Here is a 14,572-nt window from a genome sequence, read left to right as displayed (position 1 = left end):
CACATGCCCCAAATCAAACTTGTGTAACATGACAGCCCCTAAATATAAGAAGGCCTCGTGATAGCTGGTTATGTGATCAGACTAACCGTCCCTGCATGGGACAAGCACAGACACGTACACTCACTCACATTATTACCTTGTAGTAGCTGTCAGCCGGCGTCCACGTGAATCAAAGCAGGCCTGAATGTCAGCTCCCCTCAGGTTGAGTTGGGGGGCTGACGATGTGAAAACAGAAAGGTCTTAACTAATCACTTGTTGCTAAAGTACACATGGCCAATGGCTCAAAGCAATTGTTGCCAAAGCCACCACGGGGCTGTTCTCCATGGTGTACTGTAAGCTAGTGGGAAGCAGCTGACAGAGATGTGACGCTGGTGTTGGAGGGCTACAGAGAAGTGACTGCAGCACACGTAGAGTCCTGGCTAGAGCTGCTCTCAGCATCAGATGCCCATTAAGAAATAATGACCTCACTTGGATTGAAACAAAGTAAAAATACGGCACGTTTAGAAGACTTCAGTTGTAAAAAAAAAAAAAAAAAAAAGATGAGTTTTGTAATAGTTAAAGGAAAAAGGAAAATTTAAAGAGTTAAGTGCTGGAAGAAAATGATTAATGAAAAGAATGGAGGATTATTAAGAATGTATTTTTCTATAGTTGATTGTGAGATCATTAAAGATAATTTGAAAGTAAGGGCAAGTTGCCACTTCTTCAGTTGAACTGGGGTCATTATTTCACTGAAAACCAATCATGGCCTTCAAATGGAAAGCCGTGTTCCTCATACTTCCAAATGTTATGTTCCTGATAGCTATCAGTAGCTCCTAATATATCAAAAATTTTCATTAAGGGAAACCTGCGAGCCTGAGACAGGGAAACCATTCTCACCACATGTTGTGCCTATGAACAATACATTAACATGCAACACGAACACGCATGCAAAAACATGTGCACACACACATACACACACAGAGGCAGGATGCCATCTTATTCTAGCCTTTAATGTGGACGGAGACACGATGGAGGTATGTCTATATTCAGATACATATACACACATATTATACATATTTACAAATAATGGTATACTACTAATAATAATTGATAACTTAGCAGTTAAGCTTAATAAATATATAACCTGAAAACCTGTATTGATTACATAGAAGAACTTCTTGTTATTGAGGTATTGCTATATGACATGTATCGCTAAACTAGATGACTAGATGAATTTTTTTTTTTTTAATGATTCTTTTTTTTGTAATTTTTCCTATTGTGTGGGTTGTTCCAGAAAGGGTTTGTATGAAGAGGTTGATGCAGAGATTGATTTGAATTTGAGGGTTAAATCTTTTACACTGAGAGAAGAATGGAAGAAATCGAGAGTCGCCCAACTTGAGTTTTTTATTTATTTATTTTTTTTTCTTCTTCGTTGTCAAGTTCAGCAGCTACACTGGACTTACAGAATCAGCAGTGTTATGCAGTGTTTAGGCCAAACTTCTGAGAAGCTGCACCCTATATTTTGACCAATTTTCCTATCCATCCAGAGTGACCTCGGCATAAAATCAACAAATGGCTTCAATTCCCAAAATACTGACATACACTCAACCAGAACATTATGGAAAATTGGAGCAGAACGTTAAAAAATAAATAATGTAAAGGCGAGATATATTACTTGTAGAAAAGATTATAAAACCACAGTATAGTGTATGATTGTTTTGTGATATTCCATTTTATCAGTGGATGAATAGAAAAAAGAGAAATGGTTGCGACACCAATTATCCAGTTCTTAAAAACAGACTTCATGCCCAATCACAATTTAGACGGGACAGCCCAGCCTGGGCTAAGCCCAAAAATACAGATCTCGGGTCAGTTTTGCTGGTCACTCAGCAGCGGTTTTGGGGATTGTTGATAATGAGCCCTCGTCTGGAACAGCCCAGGTATTAGCTTCTTTGAGGGATCGTATTACTACTTCTCCTAGTATTATGATGAATATGATGACAATAATGATTGCTATCTATTGACTATTCTATTCTATTTCTTCTCTATATGCTATTGATATATGTATGTTAATTGCAATGTATAAATCTCTTTATATATGTATCCATGTATGAATATAATAATGAACAGTAAATATGCGTCTGTGTATGCAGCAGTGCACAGCTCTGTCTGGGAGGCAGTGAGCAGAAAAAACGGCCAGCCTCTGATATTTAACGTGAGGCGCTTGAGCTTTTAATCCTACAGGTGTTGACGTCAGTTATCAGCTACCGATAGGTCGTCCGTAATAGAAGACATTTCACACACAGTACGGTACACCTGCTATATATTACTGTTGTCTGAGCTCTGTTTGTTAGCCTTAGGATTATTTGGGCACTGGTCAAAGAAAAGAAAATAAGATGGCTGATGATTCAAGTCTAATGTCTCCCCTTTGCAGTGTCTCAGTGTTGATCCTACCAACAGAGCTTGCTGCTCACTGCCTGTACTGTGCATTTTTTGTTTAAATTGATTCACCAGACAAAGACGGATCTGGAAACGGAAGCATACATAGTAGCCTATATACTCCCGTATAGCGCCTTATTCGATATACTACACCTATAAGATGATACATACCCCTATTGTATAATCCCGCTTACTATATACAGTATATGATACCTGATACCTATTATAATACTTAGACACCCTAATAAGGTAATTTAGATAAGAGATGGTGGAGCTGTTTTTTTTTCTGTGGCTGTGGAAGAGTTTGCTGTGGTCAGTAATGTGTTTCCATCTTGTTTTTCAGGGTGTTAAAAAAGCTAAATAAATGTAGGAGAGTGCCGCCACTCAAATGCTCTTAATTGTTGTCCGATGTATGAGAAGCAGCCGGGATGGAAAATTGACAGCCACGAGCCGAAGCTTGGTAAATCTTAATTTTGTATGAAAAAAGGTGTTGCCGGTAAATAACCAAAAGGCTACATTAAATAGTGAATAAGACTGGCATTTTTTTTAAATGTATTTTAGCCAGTGTGACATGTGGATAAACAGTTGTCCGATCATGTTGAATCATGTTTCAATTCCTACCTTTAAAGATATGTTGTAGTAATTGGGGGGGGGGGGTTGGCGTGGCAGAGCATTTGAGAGGGGGGGCTCCTCTTCCATTGTTGGAGAAAAGCACTGATGATGTAACTGAATTGCACAGAAAAAAAAGAAAACAGTAGAACATGTGCTGCATGTTCTGTGTGTGTTAAAGGCAGGCGAATCATGACACAAACTAAAGGGGAGGCAGGTTTCTGCTACTTTGTGTACACAACGCATCTTACATTATAATTTATTATTTAATTGCATCCTGAGCGGAGAATGAAGTCCCACTCCCTTCTGTGTGTTGTAATCCAAACTTCTCTGTTCTTTGTTTTGATAGCCGGTCCGACGGCCGTGAAAAAGAAACGGTATTTCACTTAGAAGGGAATGGTCTGTGAGAGCCGTATGGAGGCAATCCCAGCTCGTGGTTTCTGTATTTTCGAGTACAGTACCCCGCTAAAGGAACACGCCGACTTATTGGGAATTTAGCTTATTCACCGTAACCCCCAGAGTTAGACAAGTTCATACATACCCTTCTCATCTCCGTGCGTGCTGCGTGCTGTCTGACGCCCCCAGTGCTAGCTAAGCCTAGCACAGATCCTGGAGGTAACCGGTTCCAACTAGCCTACTGCTCCCAATAAGTGATGACAAAACACCAACATGTTCCTGTTTACATTTTGTTATTTGTATAGTCACAGGGTTACTGTGAATAAGCTAAAGTCCCAATAAGTTGGCGTGTTCCTTTAAACAAAAGTATTTTGCACTTTTGTGTAACTTCACAGCGTATGCTTCGTCAGCCTACCTTACCATATACGGCTGATCAACACTATGCACCAATCAGAGCCAGCTAGAGACAAGTTTGGAAAGATCAACAAGATCCTTTCACTTCAAAAGGCTCTTTATGTCATAAGTTGATGATTTTCACAAGGTTGAATTACCCCTAGCATAGTCCCCCGCCTCCTGATAAGTTTGTGTCGTTTGAATCCCGTCACCAACACACACCTACACAGCCACAAACAAATCTTAATTTATCGGTTTTCAGTCAGTTAGAAATTATTTTTTATTTGAATTGTTTTCAACAACTCTTGATGAAGAAACCAGGGTTGTAAGAAGTGGAAAAAACAAGGCCTCCTTTTTGTACTGTATTTTTACATTTTGTTTTATGTTGTATCTTCTTGACTTTGTTTTCTCTTTTCTCCTCCCTGGTTGAAAGTTCATGATATCATAAGTGGACCAAATCTCTTGAAAGCGTTTAATAATAAACAGACCGTTTTAGAAAAAAAAAAAAAACTGTGTTTTTCCATTTATCGAAGCACACAATTCACATTATTGTCAAATTGTAATAACAATTCAGTCAAATACTCACGAGCATAAGTATAAAGGGTCAGTTTAAGGGTCAAATCGCAAATGAATAGTTTGTGGTGATCAAAGCATTTCGAAATGAATAATCGACTGACCGTGCTCTGGGTACGGAAATTATATTTTACTCTTCAATGCATTCTTTCTAGATGTTTATATTCTGAAAAAATCGCCTCAATATCATGCACTATAACATTGTGTTTTATGGCATTCCGTTGTTTGAGGTTAGTGACTTTAAAATGTCGGGGTTTCATGCATTTTATTTCGTGGACTTTTTTTTTCTTTTTTTTTTCTTTTTTTTCTCGAGAACATCACTTTCCAACTTTAATAATTAATAATATCCACGCAGGTGTGTCAGTTGCAAAGCCCTCATGCTGGCTCACGTGGCTTTCAGGCACGCCTAAGTAGAAATGAGCCTATTAATGTAATTAGGTTCACCTGTGCAAAAATGTCTGCTGTGAGAAATACACGTGTGTTATCTTTTATACACGTGTATTATATATCACGTTAGGTCTACTTCAAAACACATTTTTTGGGGGACTGGTTGACATTTTAGGGAAGTACTATTTCAATTGGGACTTAAATGTTTATAAGCTTAAAGTTAGCATATTGTAGGTTGGGTTTTCCAATATTGCCTACTACGGTATGACTTTAATAATGTAATAGGCTAGTTAATTGTATGTTATTAATTGGTTATATTTGCATAGTAGGCTATCGTTTTAAAACTCACCAAATGACCTACAGTTTCTCGTAGAGACCGACGAGTTGGGAAGAGCTACATATAGTGTTTAATATGTTATTATTTAGTAGGCTGCTCATCATTGCGTAACCTGTTTGATAACAGTCTGCTGCATTCAGGGTCAATAGGTTTTTTCACTGTCTGTATTTCAGAAGCGGCTCAATATTGGCTGTCACCGCTCTGATGAACTCACTAACTGACCAATCGGCGCTATTTCCGTCGATTGCTGGGGGGAAAGCACGCTGCTGATTGGTTGCTGGGGAGCTGAGTGGGAGGGGCGATTAGAAATGGGTACAGAGTTCATAGTGTAGGCTATATAACCTCTTAAAGGTTTGATAATCGCAACGTTTCATGAGTGCTACTGCAAGCCTCAGTCGGGCCCTTTTCATTTTATTCTAACATTGCTTTTTGTGAGTTTCGGAACAGCTGTGAAATATTCATTGACCTATAATAGGCAATATAACAGGGGAAAACATGACTACAGAGATCCCGGAGATGTTAAGGGCTCTTATTGATAATCTCCCGAACTTCGACGATAATGGTAAGTGGCTGTCAAATCAAACGGCGAAGTGTGTGTGTTGGGAGTTTTGATTCAAGGAACATGCAGCATGGGACTTAAAAGTTTCTTTTTATGCAAGGAAGGGGATTTTAAACAGTTGCCGAAATGTCTGCAAATAACTGGGTACTTGTTGGGCGCAGGGGTCTGCTTCTTGGTTTGAGTTGGCATCCAAAGGTTAGCGGGATAAAATTAGCCTAAACATCCCTTAGAAACCATGCCTATGTTTGCCTTACAGCTCCGACAGACTGTAGCTATACCTATACTGTAGCAGTTTAGTGTGCTCAGTATTTAATTTGCAAGCACCTTTTAAAAGAAAAGTCTTTAGTGGTCGTGGGGCTGGGAAAGTGGCGTGGTGACGGGTGACAGTCATGGGTGACACCTGTGACATCAAGGTGCAGAAGGTAGGGCCTATGCTAAATATTTAGTGTGTTTTTTGTGAAAGTAGCTCCTAAAGAACCCCACAAAAAGTTGCCAATATCGAACAGATAATGAGGTAACAATTATGAATTCATACTGCTGCAGTAGTTAGGTTACAAACGATTTAAATTGTGTCCAAAACTCTTTGGACATATTTGATTTTGATTTTTTAACCCCGTCAACACCAGGACGTTTGCAGCAAAATATTTATATATATTATATGAAAAAAAAGATGTGAATCTGGTGTAAGTTGACAAGTCAGTGAAATCTTGGCTTTTCAGAATAGTCATTTTTGTACAAAACTGCACAGTCAGGCTGACGATATGATGGTGCTTGTTTTTAGAGAAATACGTTTACTTTTTATTAACTTTGCCACACAAGGAAATGGCATTTTGGACATTTTACATAGTGTTGAAATGCATTTATATGAGAGTCAAAAAAGCCTGTGTGTGCTGCTGTGTCCTGTCATACAGCCAGGCACCTGTTAGCTAGGTCACATGGACTATATGACATACAAGAATCATATTATATGATGACACCTTTGAACAGCCCCTAAAGTTTAAAGCTTACAGTACAACAACTTGTATAATGTGTAATGGTTGACTTGGGGAAAAAAAGCGGTAAGTCAGGGCATTTTTTTTTTTTTGCATTTTTTTTTTGGGGGGGGGGGGCCTTTTCCCTTTAATATACAGTGACAGTGGATAGACTGGAAAGGGGGAGAGAGATGGGGGACGACAAGCAGTAATGGGCAACAGGTCGGATTTGAACCCGCGCCCCAAATTCAGGGCATTTTTGACTTGAAATGCATACTTATGGATAATATTTCTGGAATAGTTTGTGTCATTAGTTTAATGTCAACCTTCGCTGAGCTTATGCATGCACTCACAACACCCCTCTCCCATCATTAAAACACATAGGTGTGCACCATAGTGTGCAGAGCTGCCTTTTACAATTTATCGTCCCAGTGGTGGTATGTAAACAGACTGAATAACCCATTTAGTGACAAAGATAAACACATTTGAGAGAACATTGGATGAACCATGCATATAAATGTATTCATCCATCAAAGAAAACAGGATGAAGCCTACTTCCATTAGAACCAGATCAAATGCAGTACATCCTGTTCTGTTTTCCTCCATAAATGAAAAAGTGGAGGGGGAGTTACCTTGATTTACCGCTATTGGCTCCTCACTCGAATTCCCGCCCTCCATATAAAACGAGGAGCAGGCCAGCCTATCAACACAAGGCTGGGTGGACCTTAATGAAGAGGAGGTACGGCTTGTTCCGAATACCAAAAACCTCCAGATGACCTATATAATTTTCTGAAGCAGTGGACCATCGCAGAGAGCTGTCGGGGATGCATTGACTGAGGTTTCCACACGCGAAAGGGGATTTTGTTGATTTAAAATCATTACAAACACACCCTATGACGGTGGTGGAACCGGCTAAACATCTAGTAGCTAGCGTTATCGAGCAGAACAACAGCGGAGCTAGCTTATTTTTCAGTTATTACGTTCTAACGTAACAACAAGGCGGAAAATGTCGGGAGAGCCAGCTAACCTCACACCGGAAACGGCCACGGGTCCACCGAGTTCATTCCATGGGGTTTTAAAGAAGATAATGGAAATGCCTCCGCCGAATATTCTGGACGGCGACGACGGTAAGTGCAGTACGTGGAAAAAGAGGAAGGAACGAACGATGCAGCTGTAACGTTTGGTCAATTTATTTGTATACAGTCCATGGGTCAAACACGAGTTCAGCTGAAAAAAAAGTCGAAATCACGTGAAAATAAAAAGGTATCGCACCAAGTAGCCGAGAGATGGTATTCTCAATGTGTTTTAACATATGTGCAACGATACTAAATTGTGCACACCATGCACTTTATTTTGAGCACATTGTACACACAAGACTTCTTTCATATCTGTGACCCTGTGAAGAGGAAAAACGAAGCTCCCCAAAACACTGAGCTGTTGTTTTAAAGTGGTTCACTGTTTGAAAGCAGCAATTTGCACTGGTCACTTTACTGTTGAAAGTTACAACAAAAACTCGGTGGTTGGGTTTTGGTGCCTGAGGGACCTTTTCTGAATGGAGTTTCTTCGGAGAGGAAAAACAAACATGGGGTTGAACTCTCAACTGTGCTTTACTTGAGTAGTTTTACTGTTGACCCTCATAACATTAGACACAAAACTGCCTTTTGGGTCATGCCAAATGCGTTTACAAAATGCCTGTGAATGCTATCTTTCTTAGATCCTAACTTGTATCTTTTCTGTTTCAGACACCGACAAGGAAAAGCTGGGTCTGGGAGACAATTTCGACCTGGTTGAAGGCGAAAGCGATATGGGTCCGTCAGCCGCCCTGACCCCCGCTATTTGGGAGAAAACCATTCCCTATGACGGTGAAAACTTTCACCTTGAGTACATGGACCTTGAGGAGTTCCTCGTGGAAAATGGCATTGCCACCTTGCCTGATGTGAACCCCTTAAAGGGCAGCCCAAAAGGAGACTCTATCAAGACAGAGAAAATACAGGCTACCCCATCTGCACAGATGACCGTTGCCAAGTCTACAAGCGTGTCCCCACTGGCCCTGCTACCCATTCAGGAATTGGACTGTTGTGAGGAAGAAGTGGTGATCATCACCAGTGATGACTGTGGTATAATCTGCGATGTTACTGCTGGTGAGTGGAGGTTGAAGGATCAGAGACTAGACGGCTGCAGGGATTCACTAAACTCATATTTAGTATATGTTTTACAAGGCAGCGGGTTAAGTGACATGACTCAACAAGTCAAGTCCTAAGGTGCTTCTCATGTCGCTTAAATTGCCTCCTTGACTCCTCCGCTTGCCTCCCTTCCTCGTGTCTTAGTCCCTCCCAACGAGGAGGCACAAGAAGGATGCAAGGAAATCATGGGAGGAGAGAGGAACTGAGGAAATGTGTTTTATAGAGATAAGACCTCCTTTTTTTTCTCTGAAGCGTAACGTAAATACGTTGGCTGAATGGGCGGAGTTAGTAACGGCTTTCAGCTGCACAGCTTCTGGGAAAGCTGCTCTCGTGTATCCTCGACGATCCCTCCTTTTGAGACGGCCTTCACCGAGGAGGGACAGAACAACTTCCGGTTCTGCCTAGGACCGAGGAGTCAAGGAGCTATCAAATAAGCAACACGAGAAGCACCCATAGTGTTTGTGAATGAGGTCTAGGGTTAAAGACGTGACAGTTTACTGTGTCATACAAACCCACATTTAGAAACCGATCAGAAGATTAAAATGTGCTAGCATCAATGAATGGGACCTTCGGCACCACAGTCTTTAATCCAACGTTTCTGCTTGTAGCCCAGTTGTTAGTGTTTGCACAGAGCCACTTTTTCTGCTGAAGGCCAGTTACGGCAAACATATTTGCAACTGGTTTCCATATTACAATTATGTGTACTTATTTGGCTCTGTCGCAGGTTTGTCATGCAAACCTGATATGCGTGACATGGTGGATAAAGTCACATATGGAAAACAATTTTTTTAAAGGCATGCTTTCATGGTGCCGACCGTGTTGCTGACCTTCAGTTTAATCTGCAGCTGTCATATGTTTCTGTTCCGTCTGCTCAGAGGTTACCACCGAAGAGGACCGGGCGACCCCAGAGCCAGTCGACCCCGAGGAGATCGAGGTCAATGTTAACTACGAGCCAGATCACACGGACCTGGTCCTGTCCAGTGTTCCTGGAGGCGAGCTGTTTGACCCTCGCAAACACAAGTTCTCTGAAGATGACCTCAAGCCACAACCTATGATAAAGAAGGCCAAGAAAGTGTTTGTTCCAGAAGAACAGAAGGTATGCTGGGAGAGAGACTAGAGGAGCCTCTGAAACACACACAGTCCAACAGTTTGTTTCACTGTGTTTGAGCATAGTTTGTTTAATAGAAAACACCACAATAGATAAGGATACTTGGGCAGAAAGCAGAGCTTCAGCGTTTGGATTTTCACACTCAATTTTATATTTGAAAACATTTGCTGATGCCGTTTTCCAGAATTTCTTAAAGTGAGCAAGCACAGCAGATTTAGCTTCACCTCTTAGGCAACTGTAAAGTTGGAAGAACTACAGGGTCCAGGTGCTAATGCATGGTGGGCTTTGCGCATGTTAATGTGCAGTATTGATTTCTAGTTTAGCGGACCCCATGATTCAAAAAAAGAAATGTATCCCACTTCTCACAATGTAAGACAACCATGTTGAGAGTAATTGCAAGGGTCTAATGTAGAGTATTTTATGATCATTTCCCATTGGCTCCTTTATTTACTTAATGCTGTAACTTCAGTCAATAAAAAGTGAGTATGGGTTTTAGGTTATGGAATAATAGGCAATATGGTCTAAGACTTAGAATAGGGATTGTTTACCAACTTTAAAGCATGCTGGAGAAAACATTCTTGATTTGATATCATAAAATAATGTTGCGTTAAGTGGATTTTATTGACTTGTAATTTCATCAGCCAATTTCTCAATACAGGGCAGTAGACCCATGCAGTACTAGTGATTGGCTGATGAAATTTCCAAGTCAGCCATTTGTATTGGCTTGTAATTTCATCAGCCAACTTCTCAATGCACAAGCAGTTTAAAGGAAGAGGACACAGTAGAAAACAGGCCAAGTCACAGTGAAGCAGTCTCACTCTGACTCAGCAGTCTGACATTCTTCAAATTGATGTTTTCCTTCCTTCTCAGTCCGCCTGCGAACACAGGTTTTGTTTGGATGCACAGAGGAGCCTGGCTGTGGGCCATAACACGCACTTGGCTGTGGTCAGATTTGGGCTCATGTGTTCACAATAAGATACAAAAGGCTGTTAAACCATGTTACCTTAGGAACCCAGCCCAGGAAGCATGGTAGATTTAGATTTCTTTATTTTAAAAGGGACAACGCACATTAATCAACATGAGTACAGAGTCCATCATGTAAATGTGCCAGATTTAGCCATACAGGCTAATTTTCATCTGCATTCCCTAGCAGGTTAATGGCTTAAAACAATAGATACGCTACAACAATACAACAAATGCACATAAAACAAGGAAGACATAGGCATATACAAGTAAAATGACACAACCGCTGTTCCAGATCATGACTACTGGCAGGTTGATGGCATGAGGAAAACATAACGCAAGTATCATACACAGTAGACACAGGTAGAAGTGAATAGACGCACGTTAGAACGCATCAACAACACATAAGCCCACACAGAGACGCTACCATAGCAATAACGAAAAACCACATTCTGGATTTTGCAGCATATTTGATTAGTCAATAACCAATGTTTTATGGATTTGGAGAAGGATTTGATAGATGTGATATTTTTTTTTTTTTCTCCTAGTTCTGTGTGTATGGTATTCCATGTATGGGCTGCTCGAAAGGAAAAAGCTGACTGTCCAACACTACTTTTGGACAGGTAGGGTCTTGTGTTGTTCTCGACTTTAGTCCAACCTGCTTCTCCATCTCTCCAGGATGACAAGTACTGGCAGAGGAGGAACAAGAACAACGTGGCTGCCAAACGCTCCCGCGAAGCCCGCAGGTTGAAGGAGAACCAGATCACCGTCCGAGCAGCTTTCCTCGAGCGTGAGAACGCAGCGCTGCGGACAGAAGTCGCCGAGCTACGGAAGGAGTGCGGGCACCACAAGAACACAGCGAGTCGCTACGAGGCCAAATTTGGACCACTGTAAGGGACCATAAAAAGCCAAACCCACGAAAGCGTAAATGGACATCCGTATAGCAGACATGCAAAATGTCAGTCACTCTGTTTTCACATCTCAGGTTAGAAATATTATCTGGGCACTGTTCTTACAGCAGTCCTGATTGTTGGTCGCGCAACGATACCAAACCCACCGCACCGCTGAGAAGACCGGTGTTTGACTGGTGTGTAATGGAGGGAGCCACAGGAGAGGAGAGAGAGAGTAATACACTTTTAGACTAGCACAGCTGCTTGGGTTAAATATGCAGTCGGTCCACAAAGTAGACCCTCCTTTTGACCAGAGCTGGGTCAGACTTCCCGAGCATCACTATTAGAAAGGGGGTAGAAGCAATAGCATGTAAATGTTTTATTTTTTAAAGAATACAATTTACCATCCATGTGAGTGAGGAGTGTGAGAGGATAGTCAAGTGCTTCTTCAGTGCATGTCTTTTAATGAAGTGTTCTTTCATCATGTTTTGTGTGCCTTTTGGCTAAAAGAGATAATTTGGGAGGTTTATTTGAAAGAAACTGGGTTTTTATTTTTTAGATGATAGAACAATTGCAATAGTTTGGACTAGGTTAGTCATTATGTTACTGTAGAAATTAAGGGATTTGCAGGTTGCTTCCAGTTCTTTCCGCTTTCATTGAATTCTGAAACCCACCGGTCTGATTTTTATTTTCAAAATGATGTTATTATGTTAAGAGCTGGGCTTTTCTTTGCCCACAAATAATTTCAGCTTCTTCAGGGGATTACAGTGACGTGGCAAAATAAAGCCATGTTCACTTCTGTCCACGTCCAAGTACTCGTCATTACCAGCAGCACAGAGCCACACGACGCCGCTCTGCCCTCCGTCTCGCTGTCTGTCTCCCGGTCGCTCGTGTCCTGTTGTCACCGACGCCTGCTTAGCACTCTGCAGGTCGTCAGTGTTACTCGTCCGTTTACTTCAGTAACGTTCAGAACTGTTGTGTGTAAAATCCACTGCATGCGCTGTAAATAGTTGTAGCCTAAGATGATACTTTATAGACTTTTCCTCCCATGTTACAATGTATTCAGTATCATGGGACGTTTAAAAATATATATACAGTGCAGTCAAGTTTTTGAACAACTTTTTGGGATAGATTTCAAGCAATAAAAGTTTAACTTTATTGTAAATTCTGATTTAAAAACTGAATTGTAAGAGCTTACCTCCATAATGGCCAAGTGCTTAATGTCTCAAACTGAGTGTTAGAGGCAGGCTGTCAGATGCTAACTGGACTGTAATTAGTGCCTTATTAAAGCCAGCTGGAGGTGAAATGTCATTGTTAAGCCTAAAAACTCAAATACATGGCCAGCATCAGTTGTGATACGAATATGGAGCATGTTGTCTGCTAATAGACCTTTTTCACGGCAGACATGTCATAGTAGGAAAAGCACCGGTGTTTTCAAAACCATCCACTTGTCAATCGAATTATCTGAAGTTCGTTAAAAAAAGTGTGTTTCCATCCCACAGCTTTAAAGCGAATAAAAACCTGTGTGTAATGACGTCACATGCTGTTTTGCGATTAAATTGGTATATTGAATTGATTTGAGACATTTTAAGGTGTTTGCATTCATTTTTGCACTGAATCGCACAAGATTCAAGCGAACTTTTGTGAACAAAGTTTTGCTAGACAAAAGTAGTTGTTGTTAATATTAGAAGCCAAGCTAAGCTACGATGGGGCTTTGGCTGAGGATCTGATCCAGCTCATCAAAAAGGTGGAACTTGCCTTTTATTTTCCCTCCGGCACCGCTGCGAGACAACTGTCTTTTTTTGAGCCATTTACTCCGCGGGACGTCCCACGGCTTGTCGTAAGGGACATTCTAAAACGCTTAACGTGAAAAAGCTTAACGTGGTTTAATGTATCTAAACAACGATCAATCATCACCAGATGTATCGAAATCCAACGATTATAGAAGTTATCTCACGTTAATGTTTTCTTCATCATAGTGTCAGATAACGTCCATAATATTTGGACATTGGGTTAGATTTGACTGTTTTTAAGTGGTTATGATGAGCAATATAGGAGAGGATTTTTTTTGGTGATGATTGATTGTTGTTTAGCTACATTAAACGCTAAGCTTTATCACATTAGGACTTATAAAGCCAATGAGAACCGTGGAGAGTCAACCCACAGCCGCTCCACTGCCCTGCTGTGAAGCAGAAAGGCTTTGTCAGATAACGTCCATAATAATAGGATTTTGGGTTCAATTTTTTTGACAGTTTTCAGTGGTTATGAGGAGCAATATGAGAGAGAAATTTGGTGATCATTGTTTAGGTACATTAAACCACATTGTTTTTTCCTCGCCATAGGGCTAATGATGAAGAAAACCTTAACGTGAGATAACTTCTATAATCGTTGGATTTAGATTTAGTTTTTTTGACAGGCTTAAGTGTTCATGACAAGATATGACCATGATAAATCTGGTGATGATTGATCATTGTTTAGATACATTAAACCACGTTAAGCTTTTTCACGTTAAGCGTTTAATATCCCTGTCGTAACTGTTGGTCATTTCCTTCGCGAGCTCCTGATAAATGATGGCATTTCTTAGATTTTTGCTATCTAAAATAGTTGTTATATTTTTCTGGTAAATTAAATTAAGAAAGTATCTCGTCTCCTCGTTTGTCCACTTACATCTGTTTTTGTTTTGCAAACAGAGCGGAAATACTGGGCGGAAATGAACTGAAACTTCTTCGTTTTATTGCGGGTTGCAACCATAAAATGACCTAAAACTTAATCTCAATTCATTATT

At 40.7% G+C, this 14,572-nt stretch overlaps 1 protein-coding gene across 2 annotated transcripts; it reads left to right on the top strand.

Annotated features, from left to right (window-relative positions):
* The first annotated feature begins 5,428 nt into the window (after window positions 1-5,428).
* tefa (TEF transcription factor, PAR bZIP family member a) lies at window positions 5,429-12,588 on the top strand. 2 transcript variants are annotated; one of them, XM_039788953.1, is made up of 4 exons: window positions 5,429-5,675; window positions 8,386-8,784; window positions 9,702-9,922; window positions 11,576-12,588. In XM_039788953.1, exons 1-4 carry the CDS (start codon window positions 5,609-5,611, stop codon window positions 11,789-11,791), a joined length of 903 nt encoding a protein of 300 aa, XP_039644887.1. In that variant the 5' UTR covers window positions 5,429-5,608; the 3' UTR covers window positions 11,792-12,588. The 2 variants fall into 2 exon arrangements, with proteins under 2 accessions (XP_039644887.1, XP_039644886.1); XM_039788952.1 differs by lacking the exon at window positions 5,429-5,675 and adding an exon at window positions 7,373-7,770.
* The last annotated feature ends 1,984 nt before the right edge of the window (window positions 12,589-14,572 follow it).

This window comes from Perca fluviatilis, chromosome 21, assembly GCF_010015445.1.
Source record: "Perca fluviatilis chromosome 21, GENO_Pfluv_1.0, whole genome shotgun sequence".
Taxonomy (NCBI): Eukaryota; Metazoa; Chordata; class Actinopteri; order Perciformes; family Percidae; genus Perca; species Perca fluviatilis.
This window is presented reverse-complemented; position numbering and strand designations above follow the sequence as displayed.

What these genes read in the sequence shown, in the direction of transcription:
- tefa (XM_039788952.1), top strand. Translation starts at nt 7,650, where the DNA reads ATGTCGGGAGAGCCAGCTAACCTCACACCGGAAACGGCCACGGGTCCA. An exon ending in TATTCTGGACGGCGACGACG is followed by an intron (nt 7,771 to 8,385) that starts GTAAGTGCAGTA and finishes TTTCTGTTTCAG; the next exon opens with ACACCGACAAGGAAAAGCTG. An exon ending in AATCTGCGATGTTACTGCTG is followed by an intron (nt 8,785 to 9,701) that starts GTGAGTGGAGGT and finishes CCGTCTGCTCAG; the next exon opens with AGGTTACCACCGAAGAGGAC.